Source organism: Micromys minutus (genome assembly GCF_963924665.1).
Source record: "Micromys minutus genome assembly, chromosome: 3".
NCBI classification, from domain to species: domain Eukaryota; kingdom Metazoa; phylum Chordata; class Mammalia; order Rodentia; family Muridae; genus Micromys; species Micromys minutus.
The window spans coordinates 26,951,457-26,970,429 of NC_137972.1; the positions used below are offsets into that span (position 1 = coordinate 26,951,457).

The 18,973-nt window shown below is 46.0% G+C and overlaps 2 protein-coding genes across 2 annotated transcripts in view; both read left to right on the plus strand.

The window, feature by feature from the left end:
- Positions 1-18,973, plus strand: part of WNT5B (Wnt family member 5B) — a gene marked incomplete at its 3' end in the record, with an annotated part of 107,453 nt that overhangs the window by 29,545 nt on the left and 58,935 nt on the right. The gene's annotated exons all lie outside the window — the stretch shown is intronic.
- Positions 7,969-8,451, plus strand: LOC308418866 (large ribosomal subunit protein uL23-like; the record flags this gene model as incomplete). Its single annotated transcript, XM_080914414.1, has 2 exons — positions 7,969-8,049; positions 8,158-8,451. The coding sequence occupies 2 exons, from the start codon at positions 7,969-7,971 to the stop codon at positions 8,449-8,451; spliced, it is 375 nt and encodes a 124-aa protein (XP_080770540.1).

The window sequence follows — 18,973 nt, forward strand, 5'->3', positions numbered from 1 at the left end:
ATTGCGTGCCAAGGACCCAGGCCCTGAGAAATGGGCCGTGATCCCAGCTGTCGGGCATGAGAAGAGACCTAAGTGGCCACATCCCAGAGACAGTCTCAGCTTTGTCATCTGAAATGTTTTCTTTCTAAGCTGATGTTTTTCTTGGAGCTTGGCCTTGAATTTATTATATTCCAGGTAGATGTTTTCCTCATTCCTGGTGGCCCCATCACTGCGGCTGCTTCCTTGATCAATTCCAGCTGAATGGTGTGGGTCTGTCTGTCGGGGAAATGCTCACCTTGGCCTGCCTGGGAAATGCTCACCTCGGGCCTCTGCCCCACTCTAGAATCTCTCCTGTATGTACAGATGTGCGCTTCAAACTCACACGTGGCTTTCTATTGTTGTGATAAAAAAAACACTGGCAAAAGGCAAGTTGGGGAGGTAAGGGTTAACAACAGTCCCTCAGTGAGGGAAAACAGAGCAGGAATCAAAGCAAGGCAGGAAACCTAGATGCAGAGACCATGGAGGAACACCACTCACTGGCTTGCTCATCCTGCTTTCTTATATTGTTCAGGACCGCCTTCTTGGGTCGGCACCACTTTCAGTGGAATTGGCCCTCACACGTCAAACATTAATCAAGACAATACCTGACAGAATTGCCTATAGACCAATAATGTAGAGGAATTTTCTTAATTGAAAGTCCCTCTTCCCAAATGACTCTGGCTTGACAAAAACCCAACCAACACACCTTGTTCTTCCAAAGGATCTTGAGCAGAATTACTCTAATAAGGACTCTGGTCGTGTAAAGAACAACATGCGTAGGAGATGAGGTGAACACAGAGCCCCTCCCAGAGAGCAGCCTCAGACGGTGGGTGAACTTGGGGGCCCTGAGACCTATTGTGTGCATGTTGATCTTTTCCTTTTCTCTGTGCCAGCATAACAAACTACATCAGACTTCACTATCTAACTGGTAACTAGATGGGGTGGGAATGTTCCATAGTGGTTCTGGGATAGGGGTATCCAACCGTTGGGATTTGTGATATACAACCAACCACATTTGTGGTAAGTAATTTGGAAGTCATTTGGTGTTAAATGATTGATTCTTGACGCAAATAGATATAATATAGACTGAATTTTGAACACCATCTAAATTCTCATCTGGGCCACTGTTAACTTTGGCTAATTAAGTCTCACTGCCGTTTGTAGAGCCTAGCTGTGTTTGCATTTTAAAACATGTTTTCATTGTAGTGATATATACTTAATGGAATCTGACCTATATAACTCTGCCAAGAGGAATTTGGACTCACCAATTGGAGCTAATGTGGCAGAAAGAAGTAACCCTCCCTGCCTCAGGAAGTGACTGGCACAGGGAAAGCACTGAGTCAGTCATTTTTGTGGCTTACCATTGCCATGTTGTAGTTCCATGAGCTCAGAGGACATCCTCAGAGATAGCATGTCATAGCAGAGAGAATGGAAGAATACGGATCAAAAGTAATGTTTGTCCCCAGTTCTCTGGACCTGGCCATTTATCTGAGCTCTTTGTGCACTTGTCAAAACAGAGGGCTGAACCAAGGTATAGGGATTTTTGTCTACATGTGATCCTGCTGTGTAGAACATACTGGCCTTGAACCTGTGACCTTCTTGCCCCTGTCGGCTAAGACAGCATACCTGCAGAGTACAGTTTATGTGACTGAACTTTAAGACAGTTCTTACTTAACAAAGAGTAGAAGTCCCTTCCTCTCCCCAACATTCAGCTGCATAAATGTTTGTGGTCCTTTTATCTCAAAACATGATCATGTAAAATTCTCTGTTCTTTGGGGGAAAGTTGAAACTACTAAATGAGATTCCTGGGTCTTTGTGATCTACTGTAACACCTTTGATCCACTGTAACTCCTGCTATCCACTGTAACACCTGTGAACCACTGTAACACCTGTGATCCACTGTAACACCTGCAATCTACTGTAACACCTATAATGCAGTGTAACACCTGTGAGCCACTGTAACACCTGCTATCCACTGTAACACCTGTGAGCCACTGTAACACCTGTGATCCGCTGTAACACCTGTAAACCACTGTAATACCTGCAATCTACTGTAACACCTATAATGCAGTGTAACACCTGTGAGCCACTGTAACACCTGCTATCCACTGTAACACCTGTGAGCCACTGTAACACCTGTGATCCACTGTAACACCTGTAAACCACTGTAACACCTGCAATCTACTATAACACCTATAATGCAGTGTAACACCTGTGAGCCACTGTAACACCTGCCTATCAGTGTCTGTACTGTTAGGTGTGCTGTTAGCCAGGTTCACCCACAGACAAACTGGTGCCCTGGAATCCTTAAAAGAGAACAGCCAAGAAGGGTCCCTAAGGCAACAAGAGATGCTTGGTGTTGTCCCAGACCTAGACATATATAGTAGCATCCAGAAAAATGTATTCCAAGGTCTTCAGTAGCAAAGGAAGATAAAGTTGGCAGTGGACTTTGTTAGAGAAAGTCAGGGCCTTAATAGGCCTATTTTCTTGTCTAGTTTGCCTCTTCTTGAAATGTTCCGGCAACTTTTCCATGATCATCAAGGAAGGTCTCCCAACTTCCAAACCAGACCGACTAATCACTGCCTTCAACTTTCTTCCATCCTGAAGAGGCCTGGCCTGGCTGTTCAGCTATGTCATGTGCCTTCCCACTTCCTTCCTCACCACCCCAAGGCCTCTTTAATTCTTCATCCTTCATAAACTATTCTCTGACTCATGGAAATGAAATGATTCAACACAGTTCATAAAAGAAGAAGATGACTCCTCTGGACCAGAGAGACATAGTAAGAAACTCAGCTGCAGACCCAAACAGTACGTAAAAAAGAAGAAATATGTTCCTGTTCAAATGGGAAGAGCCTCCCTGGGGAAGGACATGCATCTGTGAGATCCATGTTGTATTTCCTTTGCATCTGGGAGCACAGCAGACATCATTAGTGAGTGCTAATGATTTGTCAGGTGATAGAAATTGTTTGGAGAGGAACAAGGTCTGAAATAGAGTTCTTCCCCTGCCTCAAGCAGAATAAGGAGGCAGGCTGTCCAGGTGTATTTTCTTGTGGGAGTTGTGAATTCCTTATGTGCAGCTACCATGGTGTAATTGTATTTCTCTTTCTCAGCAATAGAGATCATCATTCTTTGTGTACGTATGTATGTGTAAACACACACATATTTAAGACAAAAAGGTAGAAGGTGTCATTTTCTATCCATCATGTAAAAAGCTTGGAAATCACAACCCCCCCCCCAGGCCCCAGCAAATATTGCAGAGCATTGGTGAAATTCAGAGTCCAGGGCACAGGCTCACTGAGATCTCATCTTAGGAATATGGAGTGTTCCTCCTTGTTGTCCCACACCCCAGCCCTGACCTTACACATACCTCCGTGTTACTGAATGCCTGTACACAGCAGTTTCTTTCACTCAGTTACTATGTTGAGTATGTTCACTTGTAGCAGTTACCTTCTGTTGTAGTGATGAGACATTGTAACCAAAAGCAACTTACCAGCACATTTTTGTTGGCTCATGGTCCCAGAGGGATAGTCCATAGTGGTTGGAAACAATGAAGCAGGAAGATGAACACCTTCAATTGCAAACTGAAAATGGGAAAAGCTCATCCCCTAGGGGATGCCCATCCTTCAGCAAAATTCTACCTTCTAAAGATTCCACAACCACCCCCTGGGCCCCGCCCGCAACACACACATGCACACAGTGTCACCAGGAGAGGACAAAGTTTTCAAATTCATGAGCCCATGAAGGGACATTTCTCATTTCAAACCACCACACCTCTTGAAGTTTAGATGTTGGGATTTAATTTTTCAGGGTGGCAGTGCTGGGAGGTGAGTCCCAGGAGTATAGAGTCACAGGGTAAAAATGCTTTCCCCATGAGTTCTTTCTCTAACAGAACAGGATCAATCCCTAACAAGCAGGTCATATGACCCAACACAAATACACCTCATCTTATCAAGTTCAAAGCCCAGAAGCTCTCCCAGGAGGAAAGAGAGGAGAAAAGCAAGTGATGGGGCTTCAGGACCACCTCCAAAGTGGTGCTTCTCTGAGGAGAGGAAACATGGGGACTTTTATTTGGGAACCTTTATGGGAAAGCACATTAGTAGTTGGCACATTCTTGAGCATGTTCAATTTAAGGTCATAGTTCAAAAAAAATGAAATATGGTAGTTACAAGCACGTGTGGGCTTGCTCAGTCTAACATTATTAGGGGCCAAATTTTCTCTAAGTCTCCTAAAAGAAAGAGTGGTTTGTGACTTGGTAGTTTTCCACAAGAATCTTAGTTATAACAAAAACAGAAGACAAGTCAGAAAGTGCAGCAGTGCATGGGGTGAGGGACCCTGTCCACTCATTCCATTCTGTTTCTCTCTCTCTCTCTCTCTCTCTCTCTCTCTCTCTCTCTCTCTCTCTGTGTGTGTGTGTGTGTGTGTGTGTGTGTGTGTGTGTGTGTGTGTGATCGATCCTGTTTTGCTTTCTACCATGAAGCAAGGAAAACCTCACCAGATTTGGTATCCAATCATTCACTGACTTTCCGCTCTCCAGACACTTGAGCTGAAGGGAACTTCTTTCCTTTATATGTTACTCAGCTGCAGGTATTCTGTTATAGTAATAGGAAATGGACTAAGACATTAGTCAAGTCTGACTGTGAAGAAGAAAAAAAACTGCAAGACAGACTAAAATGCAAATAAGGAGACAAAGTAAACATGAGGCAGACTCAGCGACGTTGGTTCTAACAGACTAGGAATTTAAAACTATGGTTAATGTGCTAGGGCTCTAATGGGAAAGTCAGCAGCTTGTGAGAACAAATGGGCAATGTGAGAGAGGCAGAACAGCAAATGCTACACAGCAAAACCACTTAACAGAGGCAAGGAATGCCTTCGGTGGGCACAGCTAAGGAGAGTCTCCGAGTGAAGGGTGCACTAGGAGAAGCTGCCAAAGTCTGGGAGGAAAGAGGGTTTGGGATAAAGAGATGAGAATAAAAACCAGAGACAGACACACACTTTCAATCTCAGAACTCCAGAGGCAGAGGCAGTCGGATCTCTATGAGTTTAGGTTACCCTGGTCTACAGCGTGAGTTCCAGGCCAGACAAGGCTACACAGTGAGACCCTAACTGGAACTCCCCACTAAAAAAAGCACTATGAGACAAGTACAGTGGGCCCTGCTCACACATGTGATGGGGATGTCAGAAGGGCGCAAGAGGGGAAAGAGGTATTTGAAACAACGTGGCTGAGAATTTCTGCAAGATGATGTCAGACACAAAACCACAGATTCAGGAAGCTCAAGGTGTTTCAAGCAGGATAAATGCCTCCAAAGAACACACTTTTAAAGAACAGGAAGTGGAAGACAAAGAAACAGTCCTGAAAGAAGAGCAAAATTTAAGGAATTACTTCTGACTGCTCAGGAACTGGGCAAACAAGGAAGAGAGTGGAGAGAATTCTTTCAAGGACAGAGAGAAAACAGTCTGTCAACCTGAAGTTGGCACCTGCTGAAATCATCCTTCCAAAGGAAAGGAACAACTCCTTTCTGGTCAACATTCTGGTAAGCATTTGTTACCAGCAAAACTGCCTTACAGGAAGCTGTAAAGAAAGATGAGCCAAACACGGCGACACCCAAGCACGATAACCCCAAGTGAGTGTTACTAGAAGACCGAGCATGGTGGTATACACCTTTAATCCCACCACCTGGGAGGCAGAGGCAGGTAGATCTCTCTGAAATGAACTAATGAGGAGCTGTATTTTACTGTGGAAATAAGTTTTTCTTTGGGTTCTTAGTCTTGTTAGTAAAATAATTTAAAGTAGTGTGGCGGTTTGACCCATGGGAAGTGACACTATTGGGAGGCGTGGCCTTGTTGGAGTAGGTGTGGTCTTGTTGGAGGAAGTGTGTCACCGTGGAGGTGGGCTTTGAGGTCCTATGCTCAAGGTGACCCTAGTACAGAGGACACTCTCCTGTCTGCTGGTGAAAGAGAGTCTTTTTATGGCCACCTTCCATCAAGCTGTAGATCCCTTGGCTCTTCCATTATCTAAATATTTGCCTGGACACTGCCATGCTTCCCACCATGATGATAATGGACTGACCTCTGAAACTGTAACCCACCTCCAGTTAAGTGGTTTTCTTATAAGAGTTGCCTTGGTCATGGTGTCTCTTCTCAGCAATAAAACCCAGACTAAGACAAGTTAAGATTTAATAAGAAACTTGAAGTTATTTTTATTACTAAGGCTGCAGAAGAAAACAACAGATTGAACAATCAGTACTTTTTAGCAGTCAGGGGGAGAGGACATAGAGAAGAGGAAGACAGACAGACATGCCTTTCGAGTCGGCGTAGCAAGCAGGCTCATAGAAGAAATTAGTGGCTAAAGTAGGGTAGCTTCAGAGAAAGTCTAAAGTGTTGGAGAAAATACATTTAGACTTTGGCTAGTATCCAAAAGAAAGAGATAGAAGTTAGCCATTAGCCCTAGGCCTCAGGAGGCAGAGTCAGGGAGCTCTCTGTGAGTTTAAGGCCAGCCTGGTCAGCCAAGGTTACACACTGAGAGCCTGTTTCAAAACAAGATAGAAAAGGAATGTTATCCTTTCCTGAATTTGTGGGTACGCAGGCTTAGCAGAGCTTCATAGCAGCTCCATATGTAAGGGTACTGAGCTCAGAGCTTTAGGCAAAGAAAAGAGGACAGCTATTTCTCCCATCTCTTTCACAGGTTTTAGATGAGTCTGCCTTCCTGAGGAGGGATCTCCTGACCAGGTGGTTGATAGGCTATTTTAGTTTGCTTCTCTGTGGCTATGGTAAAACACTCACCAAGAGCAACTTGGGAAGGATAATGTTTATTTGGTTTACACTTCCATGTTAATCTCCCACTGGGGAAATCAGCACAGGAACACAATCAAGAGCAGAAGTGGGACCATGAAGGAAATCTTCCTAGCTGGCTTCCTGTGGTTTGTCAGTTTACTTTCCTATGCAGACCAAGACCACCCCTCCAGGTGTGGCACCACCCATGGTGGGCTGGACCGACAGACAGACATGCTCATGGGCCAAGCCAATAGAAGAAATTTCTCAGTTGAAGTTCTCCTCGAATGTCTTTATTTTGTGTCAAATTGACCAAAACTAACCAGGATAACTGACCCCTTGTCAACTTGACACACAAATGCATCACTATAAACCATTACCTTTCCTTTCTTGTTTATCCCTAAGAGCTTACATTAATATCATAATATAAAACAGTACAGTCTTGAAAGTCACACAGTCTTTTTAAAACTCCATCACTTTAAAAGGTCAACATCTCTTTAAAAGTCCAAAGTCTCTGGATGGGGAGATTGCTCAGCAGTTAGGACCAACTGTTGATCTTGCACAGGACCTGTTCTGTTCCCATCACCCGTATGATGGTTCACAACCATTCCCAACTCCAGTTCCAGGGGACCTGACACCCTCTTCTGTCCTCTGTGTGCACCAGACATGCATGTTTTGCCCACACGTATGTAGGCAAAGGACTCATGTACATGAAAATAAAATAAATAGATCTAAGACAAAAGTATAGGTTAGAAAAGGGAGGAAGAAGAGTGAATCTTTGTAAGTTCAAGGCCAAGCTGGTCTACAAAGAGAGTTCCAAGAAAGCCAGGGCTACACAGAGTAACCCTGTCTCAGAAAACCAAAGCCAACCAAACAAAAAGAGCAAAACAAAAAAGCAGATCGTCATGTCTTTGGGGTGCCCCTCAGTGATAGAGCATGTCCTCGCAATCATTAGGCTGACACTTCATATACCTGGTAAGAAAACAAACTACTGGGCTGGAGAGATGGCTCAGCAATTAAGAGCACTGACTGCTCTTTCAAAGGTCCTGAGTTCAAATCCCAGCAACCACATGGTGGCTCCACAACCATCTGTAATGGGATCTGATGTCCTCTTCTGGTGTGTATGAGGACAGCTACAGTGTGATGTATAATAAATAATAAATCTTTAACTTTTTTGCCAAGATGGCGCCGAAAGCGAAGAAGGAAGCTCCTGCCCCTCCCAAAGCCGAAGCAAAAGCAAAGTCCTTGAAAGCTAAGAAGACAGTGCTGAAAGGCGTCCACAGTCACAAAAACAAGACGATCTGAACATCACCCACTTTTCCGTGGTCCAAGACTCTGCGGCTCTGGAGGCAGCCAAAATATCCTTGAAAGAGTGCACCCAGGAGAAACAAGCTCGACCACTATGCTATAATCAAATTCCCACTGACCACCGAGTCAGCCGTGAAGAAGACAGAGGACAACAACACACTTGTGTTCATTGTAGATGTCAAGGGCAACAAGCACCAGATCAAACAGGCCATGAAGAAAGTCTATGAAATCGATGTGGGCAAAGTCAATACCCTGATAAGGCCTGATGGAGAGAAGAAGGCATATGTTTGCTTAGCTCCTGATTATGGTGCTCTAGATGTTGCCTTGGGATCATCTAAACTGAGTCCAGATGGCTAATCCTAAATATACACCTTTTTTTCACCATAAATCAATAAATAACAACCTACTTGGTTCTTTGGCTCTTTACAGCTGCTGGACACAGCTCCTCTTAGGAAGTGTTTAATGCCTAGAGGCAGGACTATTTTTACTGTAGGTGTATCCATCTCTGCTCAACCCCTCCCTGCAGAAGAGGAGCACGCAGAACAAAGGAAGAGAGTGGGAGGTGTCCTGCTCAAAAAGTAGGTCCTGCCTTTAATCCAAGCACTCAGGGGGCAGAAGCAGGCAAATCTGCGTTTGAGGCCAGCCTGGTCTACACAGAGAAACCTTGTGTTGAAACCAAAAAATCAAAAAGAATAATTAAAAAGGAGAAAGAAAAGGATAAGGAAGAGGAGGAGGAGGAGGAAGTAGTGGTAGTGTTTCTTCACACCCCAGAACTGCTTGAATAAAGAACAGTTTTTAAGGCATGACCTGACAGCTTATGAAGTTTATTCTTAGAGAACCAGTCCGGGGTGCGAGGTGATTAATTGAAGATAAGACACCATGACCAAGGCAACATATATTTAAAAAAGAGAAAAAAAAAGGTGTATCACTTGGGCTTACAGTTTCAGGGGGTATGAGTCCATGATGGCACAGCAAAGGCATGGTGGCAGGAACAGCTGGGAGCTCACATGTTGATCTGCAAGTAGGAGACAGAGAAAGGAGTGGGAGGGGAGAGAGAGGGAGACAGAGAGGGAGACAGAGAGGGAGAGTGAACTCAAGAGAGTAAGCACTTAGAATCATAGATTCTTTTGAATTCATAAACAGCTCCTAGTGGTGCATCTTCTCCAACAAGGCCACACCTTCTAGTCCTTCCCAAACAATTCCATCAGCTGGGAATCAAGTATTCCAATATATGAGCCTATGGAGGCCAAATTTATTCAAATCACCACAGCCAATATAGTATTCTGCCTAGAGAACACTGGTCTTAGTTTCGGTTTGTGGTAGTTTGGGAAATGTCCCCATAAGTGCATGCATTTGAGTACTTGTCCCCAGTGGGTAGTGCCATTTGGGAGGCTTTGGGGATGTGGTCTTGATGGAAGAAGACCATTACTGGAGGTGGGATTGATGTACTGTAACTTCATCCCACTTCCTCTTTGCTCTCTGGATTTTGTGCTTGAAGTTTAGGATGTGAGCTCTCACCAGCCTGCTCCTGACACTCTGCCTGCAGCTTCCTGCCATGCCTACAGGGACAGACTCTCAAGTTTTTATGTGGTGAGAGCTGCTTCCAACTTAAATTGCATAGTTTGCTCCCCCACCCCCACCCTAGGGGAAGAACCGGATCTGTGTTGTGTCCATCCCTAATTGGTTTCTAGTTATCTCTTGTTATAGGGGACTATTTTCAAAGTACAAAATACAAAAGGTTTCCAAATGCCTGCTTACATTCACCTGCCATAGATGAAAGGGGGCCTTGTCCTTCAGATTGACCTTGCAGTATAATCTTTGTCCTTGACACTGGCCGTCAGGGAGTATGGTGAGCGCGGGTGAAATGGCCTGTCAGCTCAAACCTACATAATCTCGCCACACAGACCAGTAGGAATGGCACCCAACATCTCACCACATGTGTTTCTTCTTGTGTGGTCTGAGCTAGTGGGTCAATTTTAACATACGCATCAAAGAAAAGACAGTGGGGTTGGGGGTCTGAAGCTCAGTGGTTACAGCATGCTTTTGGGAAGACATAGATCTGTTCAAAGCATTTATTTCAGGTGGCTCACAACTGTCTGTTAGCTCAGCTCCTGGGATCCAATGCCTCTGGCCTCTGTGGGCATCTGAACTCACATGCACACACCCATATACAAACACCATCATTCTCTCTCTCTCTCTCTCTCTCTCTCTCTCTCTCTCTCTCTCTCTCTCTCTCTCTCTCTCTCTCTCTCTCTCTGGTAAGATTGGGAGTTGTTTTAAAAGAATCAAGCGGCAGCTAAGAACTTAGCCGTATAGCGTGGCATGGCCACTGCAGTAAACCAGATCTGGTCTGGTCTGGTTTTCAGCATCTCGTGCTCAGGTTTTGGAAGTGTTCTAACCGTGAGGCAGAGCTCTGTTTGGATCCTGTGTGCTGTCAGTATGTAAGGTGTCCATTGGCTGTCTGAAGCTCTAGATTCAGTCCCTAACACAACAGTCAGGCAAAGCCGCATACAACATCCCAGTTGTGTGCATTGGGGGTTTTTCCTCTAACTTTATAATCATTTCCCTGTAGCTAAGTATGGTGACAGATATCTGTAACCCCAGAGCTGAGCACTCAGAGACAGGAGGAATATTTCAAGTTTGAGGCCAGCTTGTGTACACAGCCAGTTCTAGATCAGCTTGGGCTGCATAGAGACCCTGTGTCCAAAGAAGGAGATGACCTTGGTGGTCTGGGAAATGTTTCAGGTGATAAAGTGTTTGCCACACAAGCAGGGAGCTCTGAGCGTGAGTTTCTGGAACCCACATAGGAGCAGGACAGGATCATACTCCCAGTGCCATAGGGCCACAGTCAGGGAAGACCTGTGGGTCCCCAGCCTGCCATTTTGGCCAATCGGTGAGTTCCTATTTCACTGAAAGACCCCATTAGAAAATGAATACAAAGTCACTAATAAGATGCCTCCCTTGGCAGGGACACAGAAGTTACCAGACTCTTTTAAGTCTATACTGAGATTTTAATAGATTTCTAGTAAGGCAGCCGCAAGATGGCACCTGTCATCTTTTCAGTCATAGAAGACTCAGCAGAACCGAATGTAGTGGGGACCTCAGATCATCACCCTGGCCCTCCAGTCCCTCAGGAAGTCACCTCTGTGGGGACTAGCCTTGTCCCATGGGGCCGGCTTTAATCACTTCCTAAGGTAGATCCTTCCTGACCCCGAACATCGAAAGGTCGCACCACCTCTAACAGGTGTCCTTGTTGCTCTCTCACGTTAAGGATCACGTTTCAGTGCAGATATTGTTTTTAAGGAGACAAATTAAATTCAGACCATAGCATCCCTTGTAAAGTCACCCACTATAATCAAAACACAGGACACTCCTCCACCGGAAAAGCTTCCTCTGTCCCTTTGCAATCTGAGTCAGGTGTATGTTCATGTGAGTAAGTGTGTGTCTCTAAACACGGGAATATTTGTTTATTTCATGTTTAGGTGCAGTATATGTACATAGATGTACACATAGATGTGGAGGCCAGGGTTAAACCTTAGGTATTCTTCCTTGATTTCTCTCCACCTTTGTTTTTTGGCTCTTTAAGTGAAATTTTAGGGTTCCCCCTGCCTTGTCTTTGACTATCTGGGCCCAGATTTTTTTTTCTTCTATGTGGGTCTGGGGCTCTTACATTTACATGGCGTGTATTTTACTGAGCATCTCCCCAGATCCACAGGAATATTTTGACGAAATCAAAACACTGTGTATTATAGAATAGGCTTTTTGGATTCCCAAATGAGCCTCAGTTGACTTTAACACATAGCCCCCAGGGTACACCCCAAAGTCCTCTCACTGAGCCATCAAGCACAGAGTTCTGCCTCATTTTTGAAAGCATGCCGAGGGACCCACAACTGCGGAGCTCTTTGCTGCCAAACATCCAGCAGAGGCTAAGAAGTATCTCTGAGTAATAGTAAAGACTGCGCCTGCACTACAGATTTGGTTGTAACTTGTAAACAAAAAGAAGACACTGGAGAATTGTGACCAAGGAGATGATAGAAGAGTCATGTCCATACCTTAGGGGGGAAAAAACCACTAGTGGAAATTGAGTACAAATTAGAAAGGATGGGCTATGGCTTGTGTGTGGGAATGGGGGGGGGGGCACAAGAAGCTGAGCTTGCAGCCTCTCAGCATGAAACGATGAGGCAGCCGAAGTATCACTGGAAACCCTAAGTGACTGAGAGGGGACAATCTTGGGCTTCTTTCAAAATCTAGTGCTGTGTAAATAAACTATATGTAGTTTACATGTGGTTCAACATAATAGTTCTTCTGAGAAACTTCTGATATCTGCAGCCAGCGAGATCCTCAGAGGTCAAGGCACTTGCTGCTAAGCCTGATGACCCAAGTTTGATCACTGAACTCTACTTACTGGAAGAAGAGAGTTAGAGCCACAAGGTTTTCTGACCTCCACACAGATGCAGTGGTACCCACTCCTGCACACCTTCAAACACACAAGATGAGTGTTTTGTAAACATTTAAAAAGGAGACATAGGCTAGGCAGTGGTGTTGCACACCTTTAATCTCAGCACTCAGGAGGCAGAGGCAAGCAGATCTCTGTGAGTTCAAGGCCAGCCTGGTCTACAGAATGAGTTCCAGGACAGCCAGGAATACACGAAAAAATGCTGTCTCACAAAATAATGAAAGAAAGAAGGGAGAGAAGGGCAGAGCAGGGCAGGGAAGGGAAGAGAAGAGAAGGGAAGGGAGGGGAGGGGGAGGAGAGGGGAGGGAAGGGAAGGGGAGGGGAGGGGAGGGAGAGGAGGGAAGGGGAAGGGAAGAGGAGGGGAGGGGAGTGGAAGGGAGGGGAGGGAGAGAAGGGGAGGGGAAGGGAAGAGGAGGGGAGGGGAGGGGAGGGGAGGGGAGGGAAGGGGAGGGGAGGGAAGGGAGACCTTTCACCAAAATAAAGAAAACATGACCAGTGGGGAGATGGCTTAGTAGCTAAGACCACTTGTTGAGAATAGTAAGGACCTGAGTTTGAATTCCAACACCTATGTAAAAAGCTAGATGGTCATACATGCATGTCACTCCAGTGACACATGACTGGTCGCACACGTCTGGAATGCATGTCTAGTGGTTGAGTGTATAGACCCAGAGATTTGGACTGAACCGTTCATTAGCATTGAGTGACACTTGACTTAAAATAGATTCAGGGGCTGGAGAGATGGTTCAGGAGCTAAAAGCACTTTCTGCCCTTGCAGATAAGCTGTTACCAGATATTTGATCATACTGTGAACTCCGAGATTGTGTTATTTACTGAAAAAACTTTTTAGTTGTGGTGTGACTCAGCCCTTTAACACACACCTTTAATCCCTCTGGCTGGAATATAGACAAGCTCTTAGAACACATCTCAAACAGTGAAGATAAAGTTAGTTTGTAGAAGCAGCATGTTTGAAAGTGATGTCTAATTGAGTGGCAGACAAAGTGACAGATCAGAGAAGGATTTGAGAGAGTGGGATATGCCCAACTCATGAGAAGAGAAAGGGAGGCTACATAAGGGATCAGTGCAGAGAGAAAGAAGGAGAGGAGGCGGCTTTCTCCGGACAGTTACATAGACACAGTTTGCAGAGAGAGAACAAGCTAGACACAGGTGAAGGCAGAACAATTCCGAGAGTGATCGGGAGCTAGAAGATTAGAATGGATGCCAGTTTGAGGCCAAGCAGAGCAATTTAGGAGAGACGGAGTGAGAGAAGTCAGAATGAATCAGTCAGCTTGGAGAGGAGTTTGAGCCAGAGATCAGAAAGGATTAGAAAGGGTGAGCTAATTCAGCAGTAAGTCTCAGAGGCTGGAAACATTCTAGACTTAGATAAGATGGTACGGAGGCTGGAAGCTTTCAGGACTAAGCCTAGGGTAGCAGATGGAAGCAGTAAGCACCAGACATTACAATAGCCTCAGGTGAATTAAAGTTACTTTTACAGGAGGTCCAAGCTTAGTCCCTAGCACTCACTTCAAGCAGCTCACGACCACTTGTCACTCCAGCCCCAGGGGGATTCGACACCTCTGGCATCCTTGGGCCCCTGCACTCACATGAACACACCTACATACAGACTCATGGGAACGCACACAATTAAAAACAATGCAAAGACATCTTAAAGCAAAAAGGAAGAAATAGATCCAGAACCTTTCAGTAGTGGTGCTGGGAACACAAAGGTGAGTCCTGCTTCTGTCTATCTGTCTAGGCATTCTCTGACACCGGGACAAGATGAGGACCTCCTGATTTGTGTTCCACTAGACCAGATACTTGTCTTATCATGGAGCTGGGGGCGTGACACGAGAACCTGAATGTGGACCCCTAGCACCCACATAAAGAAAGATGGGTGCAGCAGCCTGCTCTGTACCCCAGTACTGAGGACATGCAGGTAGATCTGGGGGCTTGCTGGCTGACCAGTCTAGATGAAACAGTGATCTCTAATGAGATATCCTGTCTCAAAATGAATTAAGTAATTAAAAATAAGGTAGTGATGGGTGTGATCACTGTGCCTTTAGTCTCAGAACTTTCGAGACAGAGGCAGGGGGATCTTTGTGAGTTTGAGGCCAGCCTGGTGTATATAATGAAACCCTGTCTCAAACAGTAAAAAATAATGTGGAGAGATCAATTGAAGAAGACACCAAACGTCAACTTCTGGCCTACACACACACACACACACACACACACACACACACACACACACCCAAACAAAACACTATCATACATGCTAGGAATTACCCATAACTCTCTCTTCCTGTCAGGCTGCAAGCATGCGCATGTGTCACTAAGGTTTGTTCACTGCTATCTCCTCTCAGCTCAGAGGTGCATGTTAAGACACTGTATACTTGCACACCAGTCACCCAAACATGTTACAACCACCCATGACTGGACCACTTCTGCACAGAGACGGCAAGCAGCCCCGGACACTGTGTGGGGCACAGGCTGACGCGGTGGCTTTTTTATGGAGTTCCTTTGGGAAAGCTCTCAGAAGCGAGTCCCCCAATCAGACCGGGAGGGAAGAGTTTCCCAGCTAGACACAGCCCGTGCGTGGAAGGACACGGAAGACTGAGTGGTTGTTTGTGGCCTGGTGAGGACTGGGATTTAGGAGGCTGCAGTCCCAGGGGACACTGGAGGCTTGGAGCTCCCATCGTGAGAGGCTAGACTTTGCTCATTAGCAAATGAAAATTCTGAAGCAGGCTAGCTTTAGATCCAACTGCAGTTTTAGGAAGTAACATCTAAGGATAAGTGTGTGGTGAACTCTGTTCCCTTCACGTGCGTATCTAGCGGGTACATAGGTGGTTCTCTTGTGGGTCGATCAAAGACCACACTGGTGTTGAGTTAAAGCTGGTGTCATGGCAGGCACCTGAGGAGGTGGGGACAGAGGACACGGCCACCCAGTTAAGAAGCCGAAGGAATTTTCAGGGCCTTTCCCACTAATCCATAAGCATTGGGGATTTAAAAACAAAGCATAAAGCCACACAAAGCTTTGAAGTCCTGCCCCTCCTGCCTGCGTGAATAATGGGATGTGAGCAGGAAGCTTTGGAGAGACGGTCTTGCCAGTGCGCTGTCAGCAGGTGCTGCCTTGCCCTGCCTGGAAACCCTGCCTAGGCTTTGGCCCTGTCTTGTGTAGGTTGTTTAATATAACAGTTCTAAGACAGTTCTCCATATGCTATGGAGAAGGTTTTTGTAAAAATGCACTGGAAAAGTTGGGAGAGTTTTTTTTTTTTCCTTCTTTGTCTTTTATGAACTCAATAGTGTGTTTCCAAAGCACTTTTGGCTAGCAGTGAATAAACACTCCACTCCTAAGCTAGATGGGAAAGATCTAAACGCATCATCGGATGTCTCTAGAGCACCCGTGCAGCCTTTGACAGTCTGTACAAACACGTGTGGACAAGCTGGACTCTAAGAATAATATTTTTGCACGGACTAACATGGACAGATAAACAAAGCCCCAAGGGAGGAAAAACAGCTTCATTAAAATCAGACCTCCTGCAGGGTTGTCCTCCTTTGCCCGGGGCTTCTTCAATTAGCTCTGAAAGCTCAGGATGCTGCTATAGTTTAACAAAAGAAATCACGCACATCAGTGCTGTGTCTGTCTGCTCTGCTGAGTAGGTCTTGGTGTGTGACTTAACGGCAAGAGGAGAGGACACCAACACAGTGCCACTGGGGATTGCTTGGGAGGTGCTCCTCCTCATTTATCGGGGATAATCCAGAATTTCCAGCTGTTGCCACCCTCAGAAGTGTCCATCAGAAGCTCCTGAGGGCCCCTGAGTTCCATCAGGCCTGTCTGGGCCAGGCATGTTGCCTTCTGTCCTCACTGTGTGCCGTGACCTGCATCCGATGGCCACAGGCACTCCGGGAGGCTGGTAGTGTGTTTTGTTTTGTTTTTGAGATGGGGGTCTCACTATGTATCTTTGACTGGTCTAGAACTTGCTAAGTAGAACAGGCTAGCCTTGAACTCTCAGAGATCGGCTTCTGCCAGTGGTTTCTCAGTAAGAGATCAGCACTTGGTGTTTTGTGGATGCATATGCTTTACATGTGTGTCAAGAAAGCTAATGTGAGCCTAGGGAGCTGACTGCGCTTGGTTTCTGGGGAGGCATCATAATGGGGTTGTTCCCCTTGGCAAGATCCTCAGTGGAAAGGTCCTGTCAAAGGAGACAGCTGGAAGGACTTCCCTGTGTGTCACCACTGAGGAACATGCGGAAATGGGCTGGCTTCCCTGCAGCCTAGCAGATCTCTCCTGTTCACAGTTGCATGGCCTTGAACAGCAGGGAAAAGCTACAGCCTTCCCTTTTCTTCTCACAGATGGAACAAAGCTCGCCTGGCACCTGTGGTAGCATGGCCTCCCTGCAGCTTTCAAGCTGGGGGCTTGCTGAAAAGGCCAGGTGGGTCAAGATTACCTGTCAATACGCAGGTAGCAGGCCCGGTGATGAGGTAGACAGGCGTTGTGTGCTACTTGGTCCCTCTCTTTCTAATGTTTTGTTTTGGTTTTTAGAATTATTTATTTTATGTATATGAAATATATACTGGAAGAGGGCATCGGATCCCATTATAGATGGCTGTGAGCCACCATGTGGTTGCTGGGATTTGAACTCAGGACCTTTGGAAGAGCAGCCAGTGCTCTTAATCCCTGAGGCATCTCTCTAGCCCCCCTTCTAGTATTTTCAAAAAAGCCTTTATTAAATTTGTTTCTTAACAGTATTCTGATCTCTCTTAACCACCCCCTCAATTTCCTACACACACATACACGGGGAGGGGGGGAGGGAGGGAGAGAGTGTGATCACTGCCCAACTACTGTTAAAGTGAGAAAAGCATTAGCAGTTGTGTGGGTACACTGTGAACCCCACTTTTGCCTCTGCCCACCAATGACTGGCTCCTTCCTGCCTCAGAACCTCAAACTCAAGCAGCTATCCCAATGCCCACCTCCCAGAAGAAACAAAAAGCCCAAACAGTCAAAACAAGGGGACATGTGTGAGGGAGAGGGAAGGGGAACACCACCCATGGGTCAGTCAGATCGGATCCAGCACAGGACTGGTTCCCAGTGTGACCTGGGAACCTCTCTCTGGAGGACCCACCTCACGTGCAGCAGAGGGCCAGAGGCACTGTTCTGTAGCTCCTGGGAGTGCAAGACCTGGAATTGCTGCCGAATGAATACTGGTGGTGCACATCTTTAATCTCAGGAGTCTGAGCCAGGTGGATCTCTGAGTTTGAGGCCAGCCTGGTCTGCAGAGAGAATCCCAGGACAGCCAGGGCTACGCAGAGAAACCCTGTCTTGAAAAAAAAAAAAAAATCAAAGGGTGTGTCAGAGGTCTACTCACCTGCACCTCCTCAGGCTCTTCAGAGCAGCTGTGTCTGTGGTGACAAAGCCTACCTCAGCAGCACCAGATTTCCATCGCCTATCTGAAGAGGTAGACACTCTCCTCCGGGTTCCTTAGAGATGGAGGCTTGGCCCATGAGAGGCAAATGGACTCTACAAGCTCATGCAAATCAGAAGTAAATCAGATAGCACAGTGGTTGGTTAGCTGATCTTCCAAAAGACTCTGGTCTAATTGTCAGCACCCACATGGTGGCTCACGGTCATTTATAGCTCCCATTCCAGAGGATCCAAAGCCCTATGCCATCCTCCACAGACACCCGACAGGCACAGACACACATGAGCAGGCAAAACACCGTACACATAAAAACAACTAATTAAAGAAAGAATAAGAGTCTCCCGTCAGTCTGCTTGAGGGCTCTGGTCACTTTCCTGATGTTGAAACTAAAGGCTGGTGTTGGGTCTGAGAAGGCCCGGCTCTTTTTCTCCCAGGCTACCTCAGAGGTGGGGCTAAGTGAGGACTGAAAAGTCCCTTTACTTTGTCTTCTAACCTCTAATTTGTGTGCACACTCAATTTGTCATGCAGACCTGTGGTTATGCGTGCATGTGTGCACATGTGTGTATGTGAGCATGTGTGTGTATGTGAGCATGTGTGTGTATGTGTGCATGTGTGTGAGCATGTGTGTGTATGTGTGCACATGTGTGTATGTGAGCATGTGTGTGTATGTGAGCATGTGTGTGTATGTGTGCATGTGTGTGTATGTGAGCATATGTGTGTATGTGAGCATGTGTGTGTATGTGTGCACATGTGTGTATGTGAGCATGTGTGTGTATGTGAGCATGTGTGTGTATGTGTGCATGTGTGTGAGGAGCGGGGTATGGGTTCAGGGTTGTGTGCTTGCTGGGCAAACGCTCTACCACGAAGCCACATCTTGAGTCCAGCATGACTTCGTAAAGATTTATTTATTTACTTATGTTCTAGTTTATCAGATTTTAAAGTGGATTCTTGCTCTGTTGTCCAGGCTAGCTTTGAATAATTCTTCAGCTTCAGCTTCCTGAGTACCTGG